Below are 26382 nucleotides of genomic sequence, written 5' to 3'. Positions count from 1 at the left end.
CTGTAGGCACGTGATACGGTAAGGAAAGGATGTAAGCGGAGGATAGACATATGGGCAGTCACCATAGCAAAGATACGGACGGCAAGTGCGGGAACCACTGACATAAGCGGTTTTAACAAAGGGCACATTGTCGTGGCCCTAAGACTGGACACGAGAATCTCTGAAATGGCGAAGCTTGTCCGCTGTTTGCATACTAGCTTTGAGCACCTTTGGAGAGTGGTTGAAGGACAATGGAATAATCCGCAGTCCGTATGGCACTGGACATCCACGTCTCATCACAAAACGTAGAGGTCTGAGGATCCCCCACTTTGTAGTCGTGGATAGGCTGCGATCTGACGACAGAGTACAATCCTGGTGCAGGCACAAACATTTCAGAACACACCATTCAAAGGCCATTATTGAACATGAAGCTCCTCATCACAAGACCCCTACGTGTTCCTATGTTGACCAACGACATCGTCAGTTACAAGTGCAGTGGGCACAGCATCACTGAGTTCTCGTCGTGGATCAACAGAAACCTGTCGCTGTCGAGTGAGTGTTTTTCTTGTTACGCCAGATCGTCCAGGGGAATGGCTGCTTGAAACGTGCGCTGTGCAACAGATGCAGGCCAGTGAGAGGATAATTTTCCTATGGGGTACAATGAGTTGGGCTTCTATAGTACTTACGGTCGTACTCAAAGACACTGTGACAGCAGTGAACTACGTGAACACGAATGCGGACCATTTGCGTCCCTTCATGGATGAACTCTTCCCTAGTAGCGATGCCATCCTCCAGCAGGATAACGCTCCGTAGTGCAAGGCCAAAATCGTGCTGCAGTGATTTGAGAAGCACATTGATGTTTTAGCTAGCAAATTCCCCTGATCTGTACCCACTGGAACACACATCTGGCGCCAGCTGCGCGCCCACAAACCACCGTCACGTAATTTGCGGGAATTTAATGAGCTGTCAGCAGACGTCTGGTGCCACATACTTTTGAAGACCTATCAACGGTTTGTAGAATCCATGCTAAGCAGAATCGCTACTGAACTGTGCTTGAAAAGTGGACCAACACGCTATTAAATAGGTAGACATAATGTTTTGGCTCATCAGTGTATGGCGCTGATTGGCCCAATGCGGAATACGCGACCGCAATGTGGGGCAGCCGTCAGCCACATCCGTCACCTAAAAGGGCTTACAAGGTAGAGCTATAAGCACGTTCAGCGCTGCTTCCCAACGCGGGAGTTGCATAGGCTCACCGGAATACCTATCATAAGAGATAGGATCAAAATGACTGCACGGCTGCTTTATAAAAGGACACAGCATCAGCAAATAGGGTTGTCTCAAACCAGCCACAACGTTCCACCCAGTGGTTGGATCTGCTGCGACAATAACATACAGTTGTATTCAGATCGCTCAAAGCGCTATAACCTTAAACTGCTCAGAAAAACTCAAGAAATACCGAAAAGTCAGCCTAAAAATAGAAGGAATGACAAATATGAAGTGCAGGTATGATGGAAAAAACATTTAGCCTGTGCAACGTAGAGACAGTAAAGAACTGCACGAAATGGTCAGATCAGACGGACTTGGCAATTTAGTGCTATATGTACTTATGAGGTAGTGAATAGAATTGGAGAGAAGAGAAATTTGTCGCACAACTTGACTAGAAGAAGAGATCGGTTGGTAGGGCGTATTCTGACACATCAAGGGATCTCCAATTTAGTATTGGAGGACAGCGTGGAGGGTAAAATACGTAGAGGGAGACCAAGAGATGAATACACTAAACAGATTCAGAAGGATGTAGGTTGCACTAGGCCAGGGCTTCACAACATACGTGCTCCCGGAGCAAGCAGTGAGCAGCAAGGCGCGAGCACGGAGCAGCGCGAGCACGCTACCCCCACTACCAGACCAGAGCGGAGAGTGGGGAAAGTCACGTGGGGCACACAACAGCTGCCGCCAGTCAATGTAAACCCGCGGCCACCTGCAGGGATATCACTCACGAATTATTACTGCGACAAATGAAACAAATAAAGGAGAATGTACACATGCCACATAATTTTATTAGCTTAGTGTATGCCTCTACATTCGCATTAATTTGTGAACTGTTACACAATAAAAGGTGTCACTGAAGTATGGGATTCTCGGTTATCTTGTACTTTTTGCCCTTTACAATTGCGTCTATGTTCGGAGTAATTGTTCTTGTGCATTTTAGGCGCAGCGTGCAGTTTAAATTTCGATCAGACAATGCGTTTCTCAGGCGCGTCTTGTTACATTTCATTGCAGAGAACAGTTGTTCACAAACATACGTGGAACCGAACATTGATATTATTGTAGCCGCCAGTTTGTGCAAACGAGGAAATCTATCCTGAGGGAAGTGTCTGTAGAATTCCAAAATGTTTTTCTTGTTCTGAAATTTGTCTCTGTATTCTCTGTCACACTGCAGGTCAATAATTTCTTGCTGCAGCTCAGGACAAATCTCTTAAATATTCGCTGAATATGGAGAGAACAGATCAAAATCACTGTCTAGTGCTGTCAGATCTTGAAAGCGCTGATCAACTAAACTATGTGAATAACGTTCGCAGTCTTTGTGAACATCTTGCATGGATGATAATTTAGGAAAATGAGCTAAGTTTCCTGTTTCCAGCTGACTCACCCAAAGTGTCAATTTCATATTAAAAGCTCGTATTCGATCTATGAAATGAGTAATTAGCAGATCTTTACCTTGTAGTAAAATGTTCAAAGCATTCAGATGGCTAGTTAAATCTGCTAACGCGAGATCACATTCAAACGTGCGCGCGCATTTCCCCTCCCTCCCTACTCCGCGACCTTGCACCTGCTCGCGAGCACGTGCCTGAGCAGACGGAGTACTCGCGCTCAAAACCGGCCAGTTGTTAAGCCCTGCACTAGGCCCTGAGAGATGAAGAAGCTTGCACAGGATAGAGTAGCATGGAGAGCTGCATCAAACCAGTCTCTGGAGTGAAGACCACAACAACATCATTGCAATTATGCTAGAGTTCTGCAGTCCTGATTGTATTTCGTCATCACATATAACAATTTAAGAAAAAAAGTAATTTTTCAAAATTTTCAAAATTAACATCCGTATATATTATTGACGCGTGATGCCTCAAACGAGTTTGGCACATACAGTCGTCACTCGAACAGGATAATTAACGGAACTGCGCCTAGTATGGGTCGACGGATAGTAAACGGCGGACGCGTCTAGTGCTTGAAATAAAGTGCAGTCAGCACTCCGCCATTTGGTAGAACTTGAGTGATGTAGCTGCTGTGTTTGTGTTACAAGTAAGTTTCAAATCTGGCGAATGTTCAGCATCGATTTGTACCGTTAAAGGTAAGACGTAATTTTACTATATTAATACTTAATGAAATTCAGTACAGCCAAGTCGGTTTCTGTTTCTGCCATGTTTAATTGCGCTACTTTCACTGTGCCTGCAAGATAGAACTTGGACGCAGGACAGATTTGAAGGTTTTAGATCTAATCGAAGGACTCTGTATTTTTGATTACCATTAATCTTTGGTATTCTTCCCACTTGTTGAGTGACTGAACTCCCCAGCTGGTCGTAACAACATAATATTCTCATTGTCGGGTCCATTTTTATCACTATATCACCTGATCTGGGACTGAAAGAGATCGTTAGTAGATAAGGTTAACTGTCGATAAGTGGAGTTTCCGATTGGTGTGATCCTACTGGATATATCTGGCACTTCCATAGGAAAAGATGAGCTAGACGAAGGTCGACCAGAGAAACGGTGGGGGAAGAGGAGGAGGAGGATGGGATTGGGGGATGGAAGGGCGAGGAGGGAGAGGAGACGGTCATTTGGGTTGTCCAGCGAATGCAGAGTTACCGATCAGTGTGCACCGATTCTCTGAACCGATAGTTTCGGAATTGTCGTAAGGAGCGATGAAGGAACGAAATAGTGTTCATTTGACGTAAGACAAAGAACAGTAATTCTCACAGAATGTTCCTGTGTACTGTATGGGTATGTAGGGGAGCATTTTCTATGAGATAACCATCGCATTTTTATCAGAAAAATAATTACTTTTCGATATGTCTAAACGAAAGAGCACATCAGTGACGGTATTTTTAAAAGCGAAGGAGTGAAAAATAGTTTTCTTCTAATCTGAGATGGCCCTCGATCCTTCCTTTTCAAAAGGGCCATACTCCAATAAACATATTTATCTGAAAACTAGAGAAAAGTGTTCTAAATTACGAAATTTCACGTATGAAGTTTTGTTTTTTCTGAAATATCATACATAAAGGACATAAACACGGATCAAAATTATTTTTTAATAAATTATGACCACCTAATTACTACGACTTACGTCTTTTTGAGAATTTATTTATTTATCGTATGGCACACAACGCTAATCTTATACACTTTACATACAATTTAGTTACAAATTGACATCCAGATATTGAATATAATCGATAGCCTCCTCTGTTGCAACTAGCACTTGGAAGTTTCGCTAGTAACCTCGAACTTATCATTCTTCTACTATGTGCTGGACTGTTTGTTTTTCGGCATCGCAATCGCAGTGTGGAGTTAGTATCTTTCCCCATTTGTGGAGGGCGTCAGCACTTCTTCCGTGGCCAGTGCGTATGCGGTTTAAAGTTGTCCACACTTTGCGTGACTGATTGAAGCCGGGTGGCTTCTCATTTACCTTCAAACTTTGGCATTTTAGTGTGCAGTTTTCTCGCCAATGTTGCTTCCACAGATTGTGGATGTCAAAGTTGGAAGTCGTCGTCTCTTTAGCAGTGAGTGGTGGCGGTCTTCTCGATTTAAGTCTTCTGCAATCCAGGTCAGCTGTATCATTATGTATGGGTGGGTGTGGGTTATTAATTACCTTGCGGTATTCTCTGAGGAGAGTATTTTTTGGCCGTACCTCTGGTGGTGGTATACGGCTCAGGGTTGGCAGCCATACGGTAGGGGTAGATTTTATTGTAATGATGCGCATGGATCGCTTAATACCACATCAGTTCTGTCTGTGTAGGGGCTATTAATTCATATCGGAGCGCAGTATTTTGCCACTGAGTAGATAAACCCAACTGTTGATGTGCGGATTGTATTTACTGAGGAGACCCAAATAGTGCTGTACAATTTATGGATGACGATCTTTCTTGTCCTCACTTTGCCTGCAATCTTTGTCATGTGCTCTTGTAAGAGAGCGTCGTGTCCAGTGTAAGTCCTAGATATTTGGGGTAGTTGTTGTTGTTAAGGCGTTTCACTCCAAAGATAACATTGAACTCTCTTTTTGCTGAGTGGTTGCAAAGGTGGAAGCACGATACCTCAGTCTTGTTCGGGTTTGGCTGTAGTCTTCATTCGCGAAAGTAGCCACTCAGTGACTTTAGATCGGAGCACAGGATGTCTTCAGTGGCCTCAACAATGATCTGTGTTGTGCAGCTAGGGTCCAGTCATCCGCAAAGCCAAACTTCCTAGACTGTGTGTTTGTAATGTTGGAAATGTAAAGATTGAAGTGTTGTGGGACGAGAGCTGTGCCCTGTGGTAGCCCATTGCTGAGTTCCTAGATGGAGCTCTTTCTTTCTGCAGTATATACTTAAAAACACTTCCAGCAAGCAAGTTATCGATGAGTCTGATAGTATTGCTACATGCAATTATTTGAATTAGTTTTCACAACAGCCCTTCTCTCCAAACAGTGTCATAGGCTGCACTCACATCTATGAATGCAGTTGATGTTTTTTGATTTTTTTGACAGCCTGCCTCCCTATAGGTTGTCAGGGAAAGCAATTGGGCAGTATAACTTCTATTAGGTCGAAATACTGCTTGTTCGTTTGGGATTGATTCCAGTATTTTTGTTCTCAGTTTGTTACATAGGAGTTTCCCGAGCAGCTTATATACGACACTTAGCAGTACGATTGGTCTATAACTCTTTGGCTGGTCACTTGGTTTTCCGGCTTACACAGTGAGATGACCTTTGAATTCTTTATTTTCTGTGGTATGTCCCCTGTTGTCATTACATTTGTATAAAATTCTGCAAGCCGTTTTTTGGCATACTTCCCGCAATGAAGACGGAATTCTGTGTGTATTCCATCCGGTCCAGTTGCTTTCCTGCCTAGGCGTTTTTCAGTGCGTCTCTGATTTAAGTATTGCTAAATTTGGAAGAATATTCATCTAAAGAAGTGCTGTTTATCTTAAGGGCACTCTTGTGTCACTATATTCTTGCACATCTGTTGGTCAAGACAAGATAGTATCTTCGTAGAGTCCTCGATTTTCTTCAGGAGTGTAACTAATGAGTTTTTCAGTGCCTTTGGTCTTTTAGAGGGACCTTATCCAGAGGATAAGCAGGAGCTGTTGGCAATATCGGATCAGGGTGGCACCAAGACTGTAACATGAGTGTATGCAACGACAACCTCCACTTCCAAATGTTCCTTTACAAACCAAACCCCAGGAGAATTGCCCCAGTTTAATTCCCGTACCACTGAAAAGATGAGTGAGATAAAAATTAATTAGTGTCATTGGTGTTGAGGAATGACTGAAATCGTTGAAATTCTATACTGAATTTGAGACTAAGTTAGCCCCTCTTCTAACTATAATCTACCGAAGATTCCGCGAATAGAAAACGGTGCCCAGTAACTGGAAGAAAGCAGAGGGCACGCCCATGTAAAACATGTACAACAGATGTGATCTACGAAACTACCGTCCAATTTGCTTGACATGCATTTGCTGCAGAATCTTACAACATACTCTGAGTTCAAACACAGTGAGGTATCTTGAACTGAATGACCTTCATCATGTCAGCCAGCAGGGCCTACGAAAACATATTACATGAAACCCAACTCATACTTTTCTCACATGACATCTTGAAAATCATGTATCAAGACAGTCGGGTAGATACAGTATTTCTCGATTCCCCGAAAAGCATTTGACTCAGTACCATACATATGTTTACTATCGAAAGTACAATCGTATCGATTTGAAGGGAAATTTGTGACTGGTTTGAAGGTTTTTTGGTAGAGAGAATGAAGCAAGTTGTCTTGGATGGGGAGTCATCGATAGACTTAAAAGTAACTTCGGGAGGCCACACGGAAGTGTGTTGAGGTCATTGATGTTTACGCTGTATATTAATGACCTTGAGGACAATATTAATAGTAATCTCAGGCTTTTCGCAGGCGATGAAGTTATTTATAAGGACGTTTCATGTGACAGAAACCGCGCAAATACTCAGTCAAATCTTGATAAGAATTTAAAGTTGTGCAAAGACTGGCAACTTGCTTTAAAAGTCCAGAAATATAAAGTTGTGCACTCCGCGAAACGAAAAAACGTAGTAGCTAGCCTATGACAATAATATCAATGAGTCACAAATGGAATCGGTCAGCTCGTAGAAATACCTGAGTGTAACAATTCGTAGAGATATGAAATATAATGATCACACAACCTCATTCGTAGGTAAAGTAGTTGGCAGACTGCGATTCACAGGCAGAATACAAGGGAAATGTAATTAGTAATCAGTCTACGAAGGAGTTCCGTTCTAGAATATTGTCTGAGTATATGGTACCCGTACCAAATAGAATCAAAAGTAAATCTTGAACGGATACAAAGGACAGCACGAATTGTCACAAGTATGTTCTAACCGTGGGAGAGTGTTGCGAAGCTGCTGAAAGATCTGAACTGGCAGACGCTTGAAGATAGACACAAACTATCCCGTGAGAACTAGCTTGGAAAGTTTACAGAACCAACTTTATGTGACGACTCTAGAAACATATTATAATTGTCTATGTATCACTCCCGTACTTTCCGGTAAGACAACATTAGAGTAATTACAATACGCGATAACGCATTTAAGCAATCATTCTTCCAGCTATCCACACGTGAATGGAACGGAAGACAGCCCAGATAATTAGTACAATGAGTTTCCTTTAATTTACGTCTATTGTCACAAACTTTTTGTTAACAGATTACCAGTTTCGGTCTATAATGACCATCATCAGATCTGTTTATAATAACAAAGATCTGATGATGGTCATTATAGACCGAAACCGGTAATCTGTTAACAAAAAATTTGCGACCATAGACGTAAATTAAAGGAATCTCATTGTATATACGGGTCACTGTTTTATTCGCGACAATGTCACAGCTTGTGGAATTAGTAGAATAGTACGTACCCTCCACCACGCACTTCACAGTGGTTTGCAGAGTAAAGATGGAGATGGAGATGGAGGAGTAGATGTAGGTTTAGATGTAAAATACATGAAGCTAGCACACAACCTCGAACGTCTGACCTGTAAATGAAATGGTGAAATTACATTATGAGAAACTGAATTTTATGCTCTAGAGGCACTGAGTTTTCGACAGTATCTGCAGAAATGTACTTTCTGTCAGTAGTGTAACAACCAAAATCTGTAATCTGTGATTGCTTTTGAATCATGTATTTCTTTACCAGTGTATTTGTTTTTCTGCACCGCTACTATCAGTAAGTTTTATTATTTTATGAGTACTATACAAATAATCATTATTTTTCAAGACTCTCTTAATCACGCTTAAGTCCCTGTCATAGGACATATAAGAATGTCCACGTATTGGAAAAAAATATTCAGTTCTCTTGAATCGTACTGCATCATAATAAGAATCTAATAAATAGGTGGTTTCCTTCTGACACGCGCAGTTATCGGAATATATGTAGCTCTCAGTTCAGATAGCACGTTTTCCAATAAATTTTCCAATCGAATAAGAAAGAACAAACTTCGTGAGAGATTTTCCTAGCAACTTCCTCATGATACAGATACAAAACGGCAACACTTCATTTGATGTGATGAATATAAAATAGACTCACTGTTAACTGCCACACATAAAACAATTCTTGAGCCGGAGAAACAGGCAGCTGCATAGTCTGCTTACACTCTACTACAATTGCTGAGAACTAGGATGTTTATTTCCATACTCACTTCCCTTTTTCGTATGGAATACAACCGATTTTACTTCTTTGTAAGCTGACACTGAGTTCTGCAGCTTCACATCTTTTGTTTACATCACTGAGATGGGGTCTTTTCAGTTTTTGTTTCAGTTGTCCACGTGTACAACCAGAATTTATTCTTGCTGCCCCAATAATAATTTGAAATTTTCATTATAATTGGTAACCAAGTTGGTAACTAACTTTCAAATTTGGATGTTTCTGCTGAGTCTATTAACACATAAAATCAGTTACTTAGAAGAACTGCTGCTACAATGAGTGGATTTTGTTGTAAATAAGCTGATATGCTTACGTACCAACATTCTTGTTTCATCACTAAATCTTGGGCACTAACGCATACCCTCTGTGTGTCATCAACTTTTAATCGGAAAACTCAACTATCTGGTTTGCTTTGTGTGTTTTAAAATACAGAAATTATTGACAAAAACGCTTTGAAGCATACCTCCTGCCACTGATTATCATCTCCTGAAACAAGGCATTTTAATCATTTGAATGCTGCATTTTTTTTTATTTTATTTTATTTTTTTTTTTTTTTTTAGGTTCTTCTTCCAGTGATGGACGGTGTTAAATTTCATGTGTATCAATGAGTTCCGTGTGAACAAATTTTGATCATCCTTTGTACTCATTGCTTGAAAGCTAGTGAGAATTTTGATCCACAGAACCTCTGATACTATTACTCTTGCAAATATTTAAAAAACGATGTTAGACTCGTAAATATATATTATAGTTTATGGAAAGAAAATTATCACTGGAGTATTAAGGGGGGAACTTCATGGAAAACGCACACTGTTTAAAAGATATACCAAAGCCACAATTTTGAAGATACGGCAATGAAATTAACACATTTACTGCTAAGTTCATTGGATTGTACACTTAACTTTCATTTATAGTATTTAAAAATTAATTTTCAAAAAATGAAATTCGTAATTTTTCTCGGAATTTATTCAAGATACTTCTACAAAATTTTCTCTATTTAATCTCTTTGCATGTAATAAGCTTCTCTTATGAGGTTTCTTGAGTACTTTCATAATTTTTTAATTGTAATTCTCTAATTATCATATAAAATTCATGCAAATTTCCAAATACTTTGCTTTATATCTCAGGTTACACTCAGAATTTCAAATTTTACTCTTGAGAGAACTTTTATTGGACTTGTAGAAGTAAGTATACAAAATTTCATTTTTCTAGCCTTCACAGATTTGGACAAAAATGTACATAAAATTGAAAAAAAATAATTTTAAGGAAATGCAATTTAAAGTACAAGCTAATTTTTTCTTGTGTTACCTCTTCAGAAGGCCCCAGATTTGTGCTCTTGATCCTCTTTCCCTACAAGACTGCCACGTGGAGTGGCCGCGCGGGCTAAAGACGCCTTGTCACGGTTTGCGAGGGTCCTCCCGTCGGAGGTTCGAGTCCTCCCTCGAGTATGTGTGTGTGTGTGTGTCTGTGTGTGTTGTCCTTAGCGTAAGTTAGATTAAGTAGTGTTTTACCTTAGTGACTGATGACCTTAGCAGTTTGGTCCCATACAACTTACCAAAATTTCGAAATTTCGCTACACTACATCTCTGCAGGTTTTTTGCTTCTTTCATTTACTAGGTCTTCAACTGACATTTTAGCTGTAGAGAGACACTGTAAATCCATTTTTCTCAAGCTGTCTTGAGTAAAATTTCCCATCTTAAAGACTATTCTTTCTAATACATTTGTCCTACTTACTTTCCTATCATTAAATACAAAAATTGTAAGATAATTTACAATTCTGACAATTGTGTAAGATGAAAAAGTGGAAAGATAACAACTGTTTCTTCATAAACAAAGCAGCTGGTTTGTTATTGTTTCTAAGATACGGAAAAGAGTCACAGAAGATCTATGAAAGCAAAGAGTAACAGTCTTCTAGATGCATCCCATGCAAGTTTGATTGATAGTAATCCACGGATTCTTTGTTCACCCAGCTAGTGTTGAAGGGTCGCTTCAAAAAGTGGACGTGGCAGGAAGATCGTGTCACACATTTAATTACTTTTCAGTCTCCTCGGATAAGATTTCATCATTGAAACTTTCGGAACTTATTGTCCATGGGTTCCACTAATAAATAAAAAATAAACTGAAAATTGACATTTTCGGTCATTTTCATGAATGTTCTTTTGACACTATATAATTATAGTTGGTTACACAGTAAATGCGTTACACTTATTTATATGCTTCGACCATTGTTTTAGATGGCGCGTTCCTTTCCTGTATGAGTGTCAAAACCTTGTCCTTGGAGTCCATCAGATTTAATAATATTTCTCCTGCAAAACTATTACGTTTCCTCATCCTTAATTAATTACTTTTTTCCTTTCTTAGTTTACATACCCGATTCGTTTTGTGATCATTTTAACAAATTAACAAAGGAAGATACTCAGTAATAAAAACACGTCCAATGTGTAAACATTCTATTGCATCGATATAATTTGCCGGCCGCTGTGGCCGAGCGGTTCCAGGCGCTTCAGTCCGGAACGGCGTTGCTGCTACGGTCGCAGGTTCGAATCCTGCCTCGGGCATGGATGTGTGTGATTCCCCTAAGTTAGTTAGTTTCAACTGGCTCTGAGCACTATGGGACTTAACATCTAAGGTCATCAGTCCCCTAGAACTTAGAACAACTTAAACCTAACTAACCGAAGAACATCACACCCATCCATGCTCGAGGCAGGATTCGAACCTGCGACCGTATCAGTCGCGCGGTTCCAGACTGAAGCGCCTAGAACTTGTCGTCCACCGCGGTCGGCTGTTAGTTAGGTTTAAGTAGTTCTAAGTCTACAGGACTGATGACCTCAGATGTTAAGTCCCATAGTGCTTAGAGCCATTTGAACATTTCGATATAATTTACAGAGCAGAACCAGGACTGCCAACATATTTTTTAACAAACGTCCCTCTGAAAAAATAGACCGATTAACTTGACATCGGTTTTACTCACAATGGAAACGTTACCGACGCCCTTTCGTTGTAAAACTGTGTTGCGAACCCATTAGAACCTATTTCATCGCCAAAGAGAGGCACTGGCACAAAGACTGGTGATCAGAAATTTTACAACACACCTCTTCTCCCCTCCCAGTCAACTACTGGCAGTGAAAGTTTCATCCGTCACCAGTTTTCGAACCGCCTTACCTCCGAGTCGAGTGCTAAAGCACAGGGGTGCTTTAGCGACCTCGGTTACGGAGGCAGATAAACTATAACCTCTTTACGGAAACAGAAGGCTGTCAACTCGACCCTTCATTCCAACTTCCCGCGGTCGCCACTCCCCAGGAGGAACTAGGAGCCTCCGACTGAAATGGCGCGAAATCTTCACCTCGGAAAAAAATCTGCAGCATACCAGTCATTTGCTGATGCTGGTGGGAAACAGCGAAATAGATTGTGGTAGTAGTTAATGAGTGAGTCTGTAATATGTCCCTACAGCGTGCGTAGACAGTGAGGAGGAGTCTGGCAGCGGGACGCTACAAGCAGTCGCCGACAGCACGCGCCCTGCGACCGACGCTCCGAGCGACCGCCGGCAGCAGCAGCAGCAGCAGCAGCAGGCAGAGGCCGGTCCCCGGGGCAGGACGACCGTCGATGTGCACGTCGATGTTCGGGTTTGCTCCACCGACGCCCGCCGGGTGTCTCCGGACGGCACGGAGAGCTGTCGAGAGCAGAACGAGCCTCAGCCGCCATCCAACAGGTAGGCACACTTCCGCAAACTGCAGTGACTTCCCATCAGCTCAGTGGCCACTGCAATATTCCATAGGAACATTTTCCGTCATGTTTTCAGTTGTCGAAATCATTTTCTTTTATTCATCTTTCTGTTCTGCTTTGTTAACAGCTGAAGTTGTAGCACATTTCATTCCAACAACGGACCTCCGACAATTTTGCTTTACATAACTGCGCACTGCTATCGCGTTCATGAATCTATCAATAATACAATTGTATAATATAATATAATTGTATAATCTTAACGCATTTGCCTTCGCTTTATTGCGTACTTTACAGTCGATCCATCACCTGCATGCAAAAATTCTGAGGATGGTTTTCTTTTGAAATTCTGTACGAGATGAATCTGAACTCCACCGACAAAACTTTGGAGGTTGTTCAGGGATACAGTCTCCGGTCGTTCCTTCCAGAGTAATAGTGTCATGACGATTTATTAAGTTTGTGTCTGGTGAAACGCCTTCGCAACAGGGATAAAACTTTTGATATGGCATCACCAGAACGTGCAATAGAAAACACAAAATAAGGCAACAACCTGAGACACAGTACTGTAACGTCAGCATAGCGTCATCATGCGCCCTTCCATTGCATTCTGTAAACCGATCAACTCTTAATCAATAAAGCTACTTATACCGCTGTGTATCACTGTTAGCCCACTACTAACGCTGCCGGAAAAATAAACCAGAGACACAAACGATCAGTACTAAATGTAAGCCACAAAATGGTTCAAATGGCTCTGAGCACTATGGGATTCAACTGCAGTGGTCATCAGTCCCCTAGAACTTAGAACTAGTTAAATATAACTAACCTAAGGACATCACACACATCCATGCCCGAGGCAGGATTCGAACCTGCGACCGTAGCGGTCGCGCGGTTCCAGATTGTAGCGCCTAGAACCGCTCGGGCACCCCGGCCGGCTGTAAGCCACAGACTTCAAATTAAATTTCGTATTTCTGTTATGAACAACAAGTACCAAGAGTGAATGAAACAAATTTGTTTCCATACAAGACGCTCATCTCATATCTTTGAGATTTACACTGCAATGGTCATTCAATAGAATGTGTGTGTGAAATCTTATGGGACTTAACTACTAAGATCATCAGTCCCTAAGCTTACACACTACTTAACCTAATTTATCCTAAGGACAAACACACACACCCATGCCCGAGGGAGGACTCGAACCTCCGCTGGGATCAGCCGCACAGTCCATGACTGCGGCGTCTAAGACCGCTCGGCTAATACCGCGCGGCCCATTCAGTAGATAAATTAGCATCAGCTCAGTACGTGATTGCCACTAGATCTAGGTAGAGCACTTTGAATCACTGCAAGTATTGCCAACAATTAATGCTCCATGGTAACACTCTGTTCCTATTACATATCTGTAGATGACTTCAACCTTCTGCTTCTGATATGTCCTTGCATGATGTGGACACTCAGCAACTGCAGCGAGGCAGCAGTGTTTGCTCCTGCCAAATCAGTGTACGAAAAAGGAATGCATTAATGTGGCCACCGGCAGAAAGCTTACTGAAAGCCATGATGGCTTACAAAATTTTATTTCTTTCCAGTAAAGATGTGTGTCTTATTTGTATCTGTGATTGTCATGTATGGCTTAAATAGTATATTTCGTGATACTGTTGTCTTTATTCAACGGTGTCAAGAGATGTCAGGTCACATTATCACGCACAGAAAAATATAAAAAAACCTATCATACAACTTATGGACTGAAACTTCGTGCCCGGTAGCAACTCCAAGTTTTGCATGCCATCTCGTCGGTGTTGCAATTGCAGTGGCCAGCGGTATACATCAAAGGACAAACAAGCGAATATAATAAAATATTTGGTTTGACAGACATCTGTGTACTGCGATGTTATGTTACGTGTTAGTATTATGGTCTGACGGTTTCACCTTTTCTATTTAAATGGCAGAGTTACAGGAAGCTTCATTTGTTCAACACTCAAACATACTGTTGTAGTTTTGGAGATACAGAAAGTGAGTCACCTGCGCTTGCAGCAGTCAGCCAGTCAGCGGAACAGACGCTGAAGAGCGGCGGCAGAGAGGCCGGCAGCGATCCGGCGTATCGGTGGGTGACGGCTGTGGCTGGGTGCGCGTCTTCGTGGGCGACGACGACCGCGGCTCGCTCGTCTACCTGTCGCTCACCACCACCGCCGCTGACGTCGCGCAGGAGCTCGGCCTCGACGACGACCACACCATCTGGCTGCAGGTACCGTACTACGGCCCAGTCTACATTCTACGAGTAACGACACAAGACTTAACACAATAGTGCCTTAAATGGTTCTAATAACAACAAAACCTTCACAGCTCCTCGTATGTGTAATTAACATCCTCTCATGTAAATGTAGTAGCACCAGTTGCCAGTTGCTGAATGCTCGGAGAAGACACTGAAGTTAATGACACTTAGAACTATTTTCTTTTTTAACTGCTCATCCCGCTGCTATAAATAATTGGACGTCAGGAGTGAACTCACAATATGAACACACTCAGATGCTCAATCAATTACGAGGGAGTTCAATAAGTAATGCAACACATTTTTTTCGAAAGCAGGTTGGTATTATTCAGGATTCCGATACACCATATTATTTCCCACTGTTTCGGCTATCTATTTTTCAATATAATCTCCGTTCAGTGTGACGGCCCTACGCAACCTTCCCGGGACTGCCTGTATGCCTGCATGGTACCACACTACCAGTCGACGTATCAGTAATCTCCCCGTCATCCACATACTGCTGCCCGAGGAGTGCATTCTTCATTGGGTCAAACAGATGGCACTCGGAAGGTGCGACATCTGGGCTGTCGAGTGGATGACGAAGAACAGTCCAATGAAGTTTTTTCAGTTCCTCTCTGGTTTGCACACTTCTGTGAGGCCTTCAGTTGTCATGGAGGTGAAGTTCGTTTACATTTTTGTGGCGACGAACGCTCTGAAGCTGTTTCTTCAATTTCCTGAGGGTAGCACAGTACACTTCACAATTAATCATTGCATCAAGAAGAAGGACATCGAACAGAATAACCCCTTCAGAAACCCAGAAGACAGTCCCAATAACTTTACCGGCTTTGAATTTTTTTCTTCGGAGGGGAGGTGATTGGCGCCACTCCATGGACTGCCGTTTTGTTTTCGGTTCGAAGTGATGATCCTATGTTTCATCACCTGTGACGATTTGCGTCAAAAAATTGACACGATCAGCATCGTAGCTCGCAAGCAATTCCGCACAGATGGTCCTTCGTTGCCCTTTATGGTCTTTTGTCAAGCGACGACGAACCCAGCGGTCATACACCTTTGACTAGCCCAACTGATAGTTGGGCACTATCAACAGGGGCGTCCAGTTGTGCAGCGAGGTGTTTGATTGTGGGAGATCAGACAGGTTTGCGAGATCTTGTTGCTATGATGAAAGACGCCACATCCAAAGACTTCCCGTGTTTATGTTCACTACCAGGTCTGCGTGGACATTCCGCAACCGTCTAAGAATAACTGCGATGCTCTGGTTTTCTACAAAAAGAAACTCAGTAGCAGCTCTCTGCTTTGAACGCACCTTCATTACAGATGCCATTTTGAAGGTTAAATGTTGCGGCGCTACCTATGGAAACTTCATGAAACTACAGGGGCTGAAGCGAGAATATTCCATGAGATCCCACAACAAATTCTGCAATATTTCAATCGAAACTGCCAAGCAAAAAGGTTTGCATTACTTATTGAACGACTCTCCTAAGTAACACTCACACATGTAAACTCATTTAATAGGAAATAAAAAGTAGGTCCATAGGTTGTGTCAGAGGATTGTCAGAGTACTTGTGTTGTTGAGGTGCTGTCTAATCTTTAGTTGTACGTTTGTGAAGGTTATGGAATGGGTATTCACAGAATATGCGAATAAAGATTCTAATGTGCACTTTACTGAATATAAGCCCTCTCGTTAACGACCTTGTGGTTGGTTACCGAAAATTTGTTGTTAGATTACAGCCGGATGAGAGATCCATAGAGCTTTTTTTACATTTTTCTACGTCTTTCATTCCCTAACATGAGAGCTTGGTGGCCTGTTGTAGATTTTTTCGGCCAAATAACGCAGTGGGGTGGATGTGGACGCAATTCTGGAAGGTCCATTAAATTTCGTGAGTGCAGCCGCATTAACTCTGTTTCTTCTTCTCGTAATATTTCGACCGTATACCTTTCGACCATCTTTAGAGCGAGCCGAAATACTGAAGCTACAGTACTCGTTCCGTCGTTTTAAACCAGAGATACAATATCGCCAAAGACATTGATCGGCGCAAGCAATAAGCATAAATTGAATCTGTGAACACATTGTCGATCTATACCGCAATATCTATGCGTCCCTATTAGCTGAACTTTGCGAGCTTATTTTAAAAAAGTGCCGGATTCTACAATTTGTTCAGGTTGAGACCACTATCTTTGCTAATTACGTTCTTGGTCCAGCACGAATGTGTAGTTTAAAACGATGAAACGAGTATTGTAGCTTCAGTCTGTCGGATTACTATGAAGATAACCGAAAGTAAACGACCGAAATATGAGCAGAAGAAGAAAAAGAGTAAAAAGAAGAAGAAGAAGAAGAAAAGGAAATAGCGTTTTTGCTGCTGGATTCCCAAAATTTAATGGATCAGTTATTCCGCAGCGAACTCTTGATTATGCACAATTGAGAACATTTGGTAGGAAATTTCAAGTACTAGAATTCGCCAATGATGAAGAGAAACCTCCCAGAAATTCGGAAGCGTGGAGTTGGGAAGGTAAGCCTCTTTCTAATTTGAAACAATGTGGTTCATTCTCCCAGAAAATATTGCAAAGTTGTGTTTATGTCTGTGTGTGTAGGTTGTCTCACCAGATAAAAGAAAGAAGTCTTTATTGCAGCGCTACATATTAAGTTGATACAACCAAATTGTAGCCTCCTGGGCTATGACTGAACTGGAATGCAGCCAAACTATTGTCTATGACTTTATGTTGTGTAGGGGGTTGGCTGCATCCGCCGCTTTCTGTTAAAGTAATAAAGTAACTGCACCCATTTCCTGTAAGTGCACAAATAAATCATAGTGAAATAGCTAGCTACTGTGACACATTATAGCCGAGACAAATTGTTTGTTATAAAACTGAAATTTATTTAAGCAAATTTCACAAACACTGTTCACTGCTGCCTACAGTGAGCCTAAGATGGTGGTAACATGAACGTCCCGTACCAAGTGGGCTTAAAATATATTAAGGTTTGTAGTGTAAGGTGACACTACAAAATTCCTAAGCTCCGAGCGCAGATTCTCCGAGTAAGTCAAATGTTCGTCAATCGTAGATTTAATATAAGTCTCGGCTGTTCATCATCTCACGATTAATTGCTAGTCCCGACTGTTTGTCAACCCACGATTTCATGCAAGTTCAGACTGTGGCTAACTCTTGACGAACTCTAACATCCGACTAGCTCCACAACTGGATTACAATTTCACAGAAACGCGCTCGAGAAATCGTAAAAGCCTGCAAAACCACCGAATAAAGTTAAAGTCCCAAAGTGTGACTCAAAAGCGAAATTTTCACGAACAGAAATGTTTGGCCCATGCGCCGCTCAGAATAACGTGTGGTTGAAGATCGTGTGCGCACTCCAGCGTCAAAGCAGGTCTTACAGTAGTTCATCAAGTGAACCCCAGCCATTTTTTTCCTTTTTTAAATATTACTACTCGACTTTCGGCAGTCTGCGCTTTTATACAATCTTCCACACCGACAATTAATCTGACTCTCTTCTGCTTGAACGTATCGTGCCTTTCGTGCTATCAATCACGAAAAACAGAAGAAAAGAGCACTTTTCTTCTTCTCAATTAATATTAATTTCCTCGGGCATAGCACTCACACGACAACAGATACATATGTACACGAATTTAAATATCTTATAGGACATAGATGACATTAATAAAATAAAAGAAACAGAAGAAAATAAGTAGGCCTAAGGAAAATTCCGTCACAGGACAATGTCCAAATCAGTCTCCATTGGAGTCGTAAATTCTGTGTGTCAGGAGTGTAATAGTGAAGGGACCAAATTTCTGAGCTTAGCCATGTAAGTATATATTTGAAATGTGTGATTAAGTTCCAGATGATTTAGCTCATTGCTTACACTTTCGAGTAGCTAATTCCAGCGGAGGGTGGTTGCCTAGTTATTAGTTATAATCCGAAAGCTTCGAACCAGTTTCAGGGGTTTCGGTGGGATGTGCTCAAATTACGTGTAGGGTTGTCCTCTTCCGTCATCGTAGGGTACTAATTTTATGTATCTGTCGTGACTGTGGTGAGTGGTTGCCGTGTCTAGTTTCCTTTTGGACTGTTACGGATAATGATGACTATGAAACAGTAAGGAAAGTCAGGAATGGAAACCTGTGTCGTGAGTACCGCATTCTTCTCTAATAGTACCAGTGGGAGTTGCCGAGCTTAACGTTCTCGTCCGACAGGTGGATTAGTGTCAACAGTATGGTGATAAACTGTAGAGTTGTTTCATATGTAACCCAGGACGTTGGTAGGAGGAATCGGTCAAATACTGGTGACAACCTCTTGCACTGTCTGCTTACAAACTCCAGGTAACAGTGAGCATTACAGACAGCTACTAAGGGACTGGCCGAAAAGTGCGTATTAGTGGTTAGTCAGCACCTTGTGTGTGGTCATTTCAACGATTACATTTCTTGTTAACAATAAACAGAGTTTTTGCTGGCTGTTACTATAGTTAAACGATGCACTAGGCAAAGAGTGTTAGAGTACTATTGTTATCTTGGTTTCTTTAAGGTCGTGATGTCTTTATTAATTATTAACAGCGCCAGTGGTTATCACATTTAAATAATGCAGCGTAAGAAGTGTAAGTCGGCTGTTCAGGGTTTTATGTTGGTAACGCCACTTAGTGCTCTGTATGAAAATCGCTGACTGCGCTGTGTGCAGTCTGTGGCTCGTTGGACTCATTGTTAGAATATTCGCTTTAGAGTTGTGCAGTTGGAGGTGAGCCACCAGCAGTGCTGGATGTGGGGAGAGAGATGCTAGAGTTTTGAGCGGACGATCTGGACGTGTGTCAGTCAGAAAAAGGAAATTTGTCAAAATAGATGTCAAGAATACATATACAGGGTGGTCCATTGATAGTGACCGGGCCAAATATCTCACGAAATAAGCATCAAACGAAAAAACTACAAAGAACGAAACTCGTCTAGCTTGAAGGGGGAAACCAGATGGCGCTATGGCTGGCCCGCAAGATGGCGCTGCCATAGATCAAACGGATGTCAACTGCGTTTTTTAAAGTAGAGCCCCCATTTTTTATTACACATTCGTGTAGTACCTAAAGAAATGTGAATGTTTTAGTTGGACCACTTTTTTCGCTTTGTGACAGGTGGCGCTGTAATAGTCACAAACGTATAACTACGTGGTATCACGTAACATTCCGCCAGTGCGGACGGTATTTGCTTCGTGATACATTACCCGTGTTAAAATGGACCGTTTACCAATTGCGTAAAAGGTTGATATCGTGTTGATGTATGGCCATTGTGATCAAAATGCCCAAAGAGCGTGTGCTATGTATGCTGCTCAGTATCCTGAACGACATCATCCAAGTGTCCGGACCGTTCGGCGGATAGTTACGTTATTTAAGGAAACAGGAAGTGTTCAGCCACATGTGAAACGTCAACCACGACCTGCAACAAATGATGTTGCCCAAGTAGGTGTTTAGCTGTGTCGCGGCTAATCCGCACATCAGTAGCAGACAAATTGCGCGAGAATCGGGAATCTCAAAAACGTTGGTGTTGAGAATAGTACATCAACATCGATTGCACCCGTACCATATTTCTATGCACCAGGAGTTGCATGGCGACGACTTTGAACTTCGTGTACACTTCTGCCACTGGGCACAAGAGAAATTACGGGACGATGACAGATTTTTTGCACGCGTTCTATTTAGCGACGAAGCGTCATTCACCAACAGCGGTAACGAAAACCGGCATAATATGCACTATTGGGAAACGGAAAATCCACGATGGCTACGACAAGTGGAACATCAGCGACCTTGGCGGGTTAATGTACGGTGCGGCAATATGGGAGGAAGGATAATTGGCCTCCATTTTATCGATGGCAATCTAAATGGTGCAATGTATGTTGATTTCCTACGTAATGTTCACGGATGTTACTACAAGATGTTTCACAGCATGACAGAATGGCGATGTACTTCCAACATGATGGATGTCCGGCACATAGCTCCCGTGCGGTTGAAATGGTATCGAATAGCATATTTCATGACAGGTGGATTGGTCGTCGAAGCATGGCCCGCACGTTCACCGGATCTGACGTCCCCGGATTTCTTACTGTGGGGAAAGTTGAAGGATATTTGCCATCGTGATCCACCGACAACGCCTGACAACATGCGTCAGCGCATTGTCAATGCATTTGCGAACATTACGGAAGGCGAATTACTCGTTGTTGAGAGGAATGTCGTTACACGTATTGCCAAATGCGTTGAGGTTGACGGACATTATTTTGAGCATTTATTGCATTAATATGGTATTTACAGGTAATCACGCTATAACAGCATGCGTTCTCAGAAAAGATGAGTTCAGAAAGGTACATGTATCACACTGAAACAACCGAAATAAAATGTTCAACCGTACCTACGTTCTGTATTTTAATTTTAAAAAACCTACCTGTTACCAACTGTTCATCTAAAATTTTGAGCCATATGTTTGTGACTATTACAGCGTCATCTATCACAAAGCGAAAAAAGTGGTCCAAATAAAACATTCATATTTCTTTACGTACTACACGAATATGTAATAAAAATGGGGGTTCCTATTTTTAAAAAAACGCAGTTGATATCCGTTTGACCTATGGCAGCGCCATCTAGCGGGCCAAGCATCTGGTTTCCCCTTTCAAGCTGGACAAGTTTCGTTCTTTGTAGTTTTTTTTCGTTTGACGCTTTTTTCGTGAGATATTTGGCCCGGTCACGATCAATGGACCACCCTGTATATTATGACTTTTGAGCACTATCAAGGTAAATACAATGTTTGTTCTCTATCAAAATCTTTCATTTGCTAACTATATGCCTATCAGCAGTTAGTGCCTTCAGCCCTCCCCCCCCCCTCCAGTACACCTCTTGCAATATGCTGATGACACCGCATTCCTCGCCCTCGCTCCTACCCTCCAACGGTCCCAACGCCTTCTCCAGAATCACCTTGACCTTTTTGCTGCATGGTGTAACCAGTGACTCCTGAAACTCAACCCTTCCAAGACCCAGGCAATCATCGTAGGTCATACCACTCGCTCCTTCCGGCTCCTGGATTTCTCCCTTACTGTCTGCGCCCGTCCTGTCCGCCTCACCCCCACCCTCACCTACCTTGGCCTCATCATTGACCGTCACCTCACCTGGATCCCTCATCTCCGCTCCATCCAATCCAAAGCCCACAACCGCCTCCGACCCCTCAAACTCCTCTCTGGCCGGACATGGGGGTTGCACCCCTCTACCATCCTCCACACCTACAAATCCTTAATCCGTCCCATCGTCTGTTATGCCAGTCCTGCCTGGATATCTGCCCCCCCCCCCCAAATTCTATAAGTCCCTCCAGATCCTTGAGCGTCATGCACTCCGCCTCGCCTTCTGTATACGCCTCCCGTCCACCATGCAGATCCTCTATGATCTCATTCCTTTCCCCCATCTGCTCCTATTCCTCGAACATATCCACCGTCTTGAACCCCCTCACCCCCTGGTTGCTCCTCTTCTCTCCCATCCCCACCCCCTGCCACGTCTTCACCATTGTGTCCCCCCTACCCTCCATCTCTACACCCTACATCTCCTTTCCCAAGGTGGTTTCCATCAACTCCCCCTCCTGAATGATGCCCTCTCTCCCTCCATTTATCCCTCCGATCAACTCTGATCCTCCCTCCCCCTCCTTTCCTCTGTCCTTTCCCTGGGCTCCCTCTTCCCCCCTTCCGTCCTGTTTTCTCCCCACTAAACCACTCCCTATCCCCCTTCTCCCGCCCCCAAGTCCTTTTGTATTCCCCTCCTGTGCCTACCCCACTCCCTGTCGCGTCTGCCCAGCGCCCCCCCACCCCTCTTATGGGTCCTCATCCTCCATCAGCTCCTTTCCCGGCTCCCCCCCCTTCGCTTTTACTCTTCTTCCCCCCTTTTTTATTTTCCCATCATCTGTCCAGTTTCCCCCCACCTACTCTCGGCTGTGGTATGTCACATTTGCCAACTTTTTAGTGCAGTGTTCCAGTGACTGTTCAGTGTTGTTCGTCTTTCTCATGTTGCGAACAGAAACCATGCTGTCGCTAGGTATGAATTTTATGTCTTTTGCGAACAGAAACCAGACTGTCGCCGTGTTTTTTTTTATTGTCTGTCTATTGTTTTACCTGTCTGCTTCGTATGTATTTTATTAGCGTCATCATCCCTCTGTTCTTTGTTTTAAGTTCCACGATTTTTTTTCGCCATGTTACTCTTTAAGTCTCCGATTTTATCGCCTGTTTTTATTATTTATTCTCTTCATCTTTTTCACAAAGTCTGTAGGCTGAAGAGCGGCATACTAAGCTGCTGCCAGCCCGCCCCCTTCGGGGGGAATTGAAATTCAATAAAGGAAAAAAAAGTGCCTTCAGTAGTTAGAATCTTTTATTTAGCTGGCAGTATTGGCGCTCGCAGTATTGCAGTAGCTCGAGTAACGAAGATTTTTGTGAGGTAAGTGATTCATGAAGGGTATCGGTTATTGTTAGTCAGGGCTATTCTTTTGTAGGGAGTATTAAAAGTCAGATTGCGTTGCGCTAAAATATTGTGTGTCAGTTTAGAAATGATCAGAATAACACAGGCCCTCTCAATAAGGTTGCGTAAGGCCATCACACTGAACGTAGATTATGTTGAAAAATACGGTTTTGTAGCCAAACGAGCAGGGAATAGTAGAGTACATTAGAATCCTGAATAAAACCATTTGCCTCCAGAAAAAAGTGTGTTGCATTGCTTACTGAACGCCCCTCGCCGGCCGGAGTGGCCGAGTGGTTCTAGGCGCTACAGTCTGGAACCGCGCGACTGGTACGGTCGCAGGTTCGAATCCTGCCTCGGGAATGGATGTGTGTGATGTCCTTAGGTTAGTTAGGTTTAAGTAATTCTAAGTTCTAGGGGACTGATGACCTCAGAAGTTAAGTCACATAGTGCTCAGAGACATTTGAACCATTTTTGAACGCCCCTCATAGTTATAGTAGATTAAATAAGCCGTTATTTACAGTTAAGGTTCCATGAAAGGCAGGTATTCATTTACAGAATATCGCGGCGTCTGCAAAAAGTACTGCACCTCTTGACAAATTCTCCAGACTTTTGTAGTCCTGTCTTGCGTGTAATAGCACGGTATAGTATTAATTTTTACTTGTTGACCGTCTAACTACAACTGATTGAAACACAATCTTCGTGCCATACGAGTTTCACCTTTATTCTCTGCAAGGCATCTTCAGTGGCCTGGAATATGTACATATTTTTTGCAGACAAACCAAATAGTAAAAATAGTGAAAATATACAGGGTGTTTTAAAAATGACCGGTATATTTGAAACGGCAATAAAAACTAAACGAGCAGCGATAGAAATACACCGTTTGTTGCAATATGCTTGGGACAACAGTACATTTTCAGGCGGACAAACTTTCGAAATTACAGTAGTTACAATTTTCAACAACAGATGGCGCTGCAAGTGATGTGAAAGATATAGACGACAACGCAGTCTGTGGGTGCGCCATTCTGTACGTCGTCTTTCTGCTGTAAGCGTGTGCTGTTCACAACGTGCAAGTGTGCTGTAGACAACATGGTTTATTCCTTAAAACAGAGGATTTTTCTGGTGTTGGAATTCCACCGCCTAGAACACAGTGTTGTTGCAACAAGACGAAGTTTTCAACGGAGGTTTAATGTAACCAAAGGACCGAAAAGCGATACAATAAAGGATCTGTTTGAAAAATTTCAACGGACTGGGAACGTGACGGATGAACGTGCAGGAAAGGTAGGGCGACTGCGCACGGCAACCACAGAGGGCAACGCGCAGCTAGTGCAGCAGGTGATCCAACATCGGCCTCGGGTTTCCGTTCGCCGTGTTGCAGCTGCGGTCCAAATGACGCAAACGTCCACGTATCGTCTCATGCGCCAGAGTTTACACCTCTATCCATATAAAATTCAAACGCGGCAACCCCTCAGCGCCACTACCATTGCTGCACGAGAGACATTCGCTAACGATATAGTGCACAGGATTGATGACGGCGATATGCATGTGGGCAGCATTTGGTTTACTGACGAAGCTTATTTTTACCTGGACGGCTTCGTCAATAAACAGAACTGGCGCATATGGGGAACCGAAAAGCCCCATGTTGCAGTCCCATCGTCCCTGCATCCTCAAAAGGTACTGGTCTGGGCCGCCATTTCTTCCAAAGGAATCATTGGCCCATTTCTCAGATCCGAAACGATTACTGCATCACGCTATCTGGACATTCTTCGTGAATTTGTGGCGGTACAAACTGCCTTAGACGACACTGCGAACACCTCGTGGTTTATGCAAGATGGTGCCCGGCCACATCGCACGGCCGACGTCTTTAATTTCCTGAATGAATATTTCGATGATCGTGTGATTGCTTTGGGCTATACGAAACATACAAGAGGCGGCGTGGATTGGCCTCCCTATTCGCCAGACATGAACCCCTGTGACTTCTTTCTGTGGGGACACTTGAAAGACCAGGTGTACCGCCAGAATCCAGAAACAATTGAACAGCTGAAGCAGTACATCTCATCTGCATGTGAAGCCATTCCGCCAGACACGTTGTCAAAGGTTTCGGGTAATTTCATTCAGAGACTACGCCATATTATTGCTACGCATGGTGGATATGTGGAAAATATCGTACTATAGAGTTTCCCAGACCGCAGCGCCATCTGTTGTTGAAAATTGTAACTACTGTAATTTCGAAAGTTTGTCTGCCAGAAAATGTACTGTTGTCCCAAGCATATTGCAACAAACGGTGTATTTCTATCGCTGCTCGTTTAGTTTTTATTGCTGTTTCAAATATACCGGTCATTTTTGAAACACCCTGTATAAACCAAATAGTAAAAATATGTAAATATTACAGGCTACTGAAAATGTCTTGCAGTGAATAAAGGCGATATGCGTATGGCACGAAAGCTGTGTTTCATTCATTTGTAATTAGACGGTCAACAAGTAAAAATTAACGATAGACCGTAAATTCTCGCCGGCCGCGGTGGCCGTGCGGTTCTGGGCGCTGCAGTCCGGAACCGCGGGACTGCTACGGTCGCAGGTTCGAATCCTGCCACGGGCATGGATGTGTGTGATGTCCTTAGGTTAGTTAGGTTTAGGTAGTTCTAAGTTCTAGGGGACTGATGACCTAAGATGTTGAGTCCCATAGTGCTCAGAGCCATTTGAGCCATTCGTAAATTCTCGAGAGTTTGTTTACGTTGAACATAGCTTATTGCACTTCAAATAAGGCACTCAGCTATGCTATAACCTGCCTATACGTGGGAGAGTACGGTGCTGGACGCCTCAGCGGAGAGCAGAGCGGCCTTTGGGCGTGGGTGCCTGCTGCTGCTCGCGCCGCGCGCCGAATCCACCTGCCGTGCCGTGGCGGCCTCTGGTATTCTGCGCACGCCGGGCGCGCCGCGCAGAGCATGCCGGGACACGCGAGGCGACCGAGCGAGACCGCAGGGCAGCGCACGAGAGCAGAGCGCCACACCGACGCAGTTCCACACTGTCGCACAGCAGACGCGCCTGTAG

The 26382-nt window shown here is 43.1% G+C and overlaps 1 protein-coding gene across 1 annotated transcript in view; it reads left to right on the top strand.

Moving 5' to 3' along the window:
* The window catches only part of LOC126156726 (uncharacterized), a 51524-nt gene extending 25142 nt beyond the window's left edge, over positions 1–26382 (top strand). Inside the window, exons 2-4 of the mRNA XM_049916329.1 lie at positions 12350–12608; positions 14645–14855; positions 26134–26382. Coding sequence (XP_049772286.1) covers positions 12350–12608; positions 14645–14855; positions 26134–26382 — 719 coding nt within the window. The remainder of the gene's footprint in view (positions 1–12349; positions 12609–14644; positions 14856–26133) is intronic.

This window comes from Schistocerca cancellata, chromosome 2 (genome assembly GCF_023864275.1).
Source record: "Schistocerca cancellata isolate TAMUIC-IGC-003103 chromosome 2, iqSchCanc2.1, whole genome shotgun sequence".
Taxonomy (NCBI): Eukaryota; Metazoa; Arthropoda; class Insecta; order Orthoptera; family Acrididae; genus Schistocerca; species Schistocerca cancellata.
Note: the sequence above shows the minus strand (reverse complement) of the source record. Positions and strands in the feature narration are given on the sequence as shown.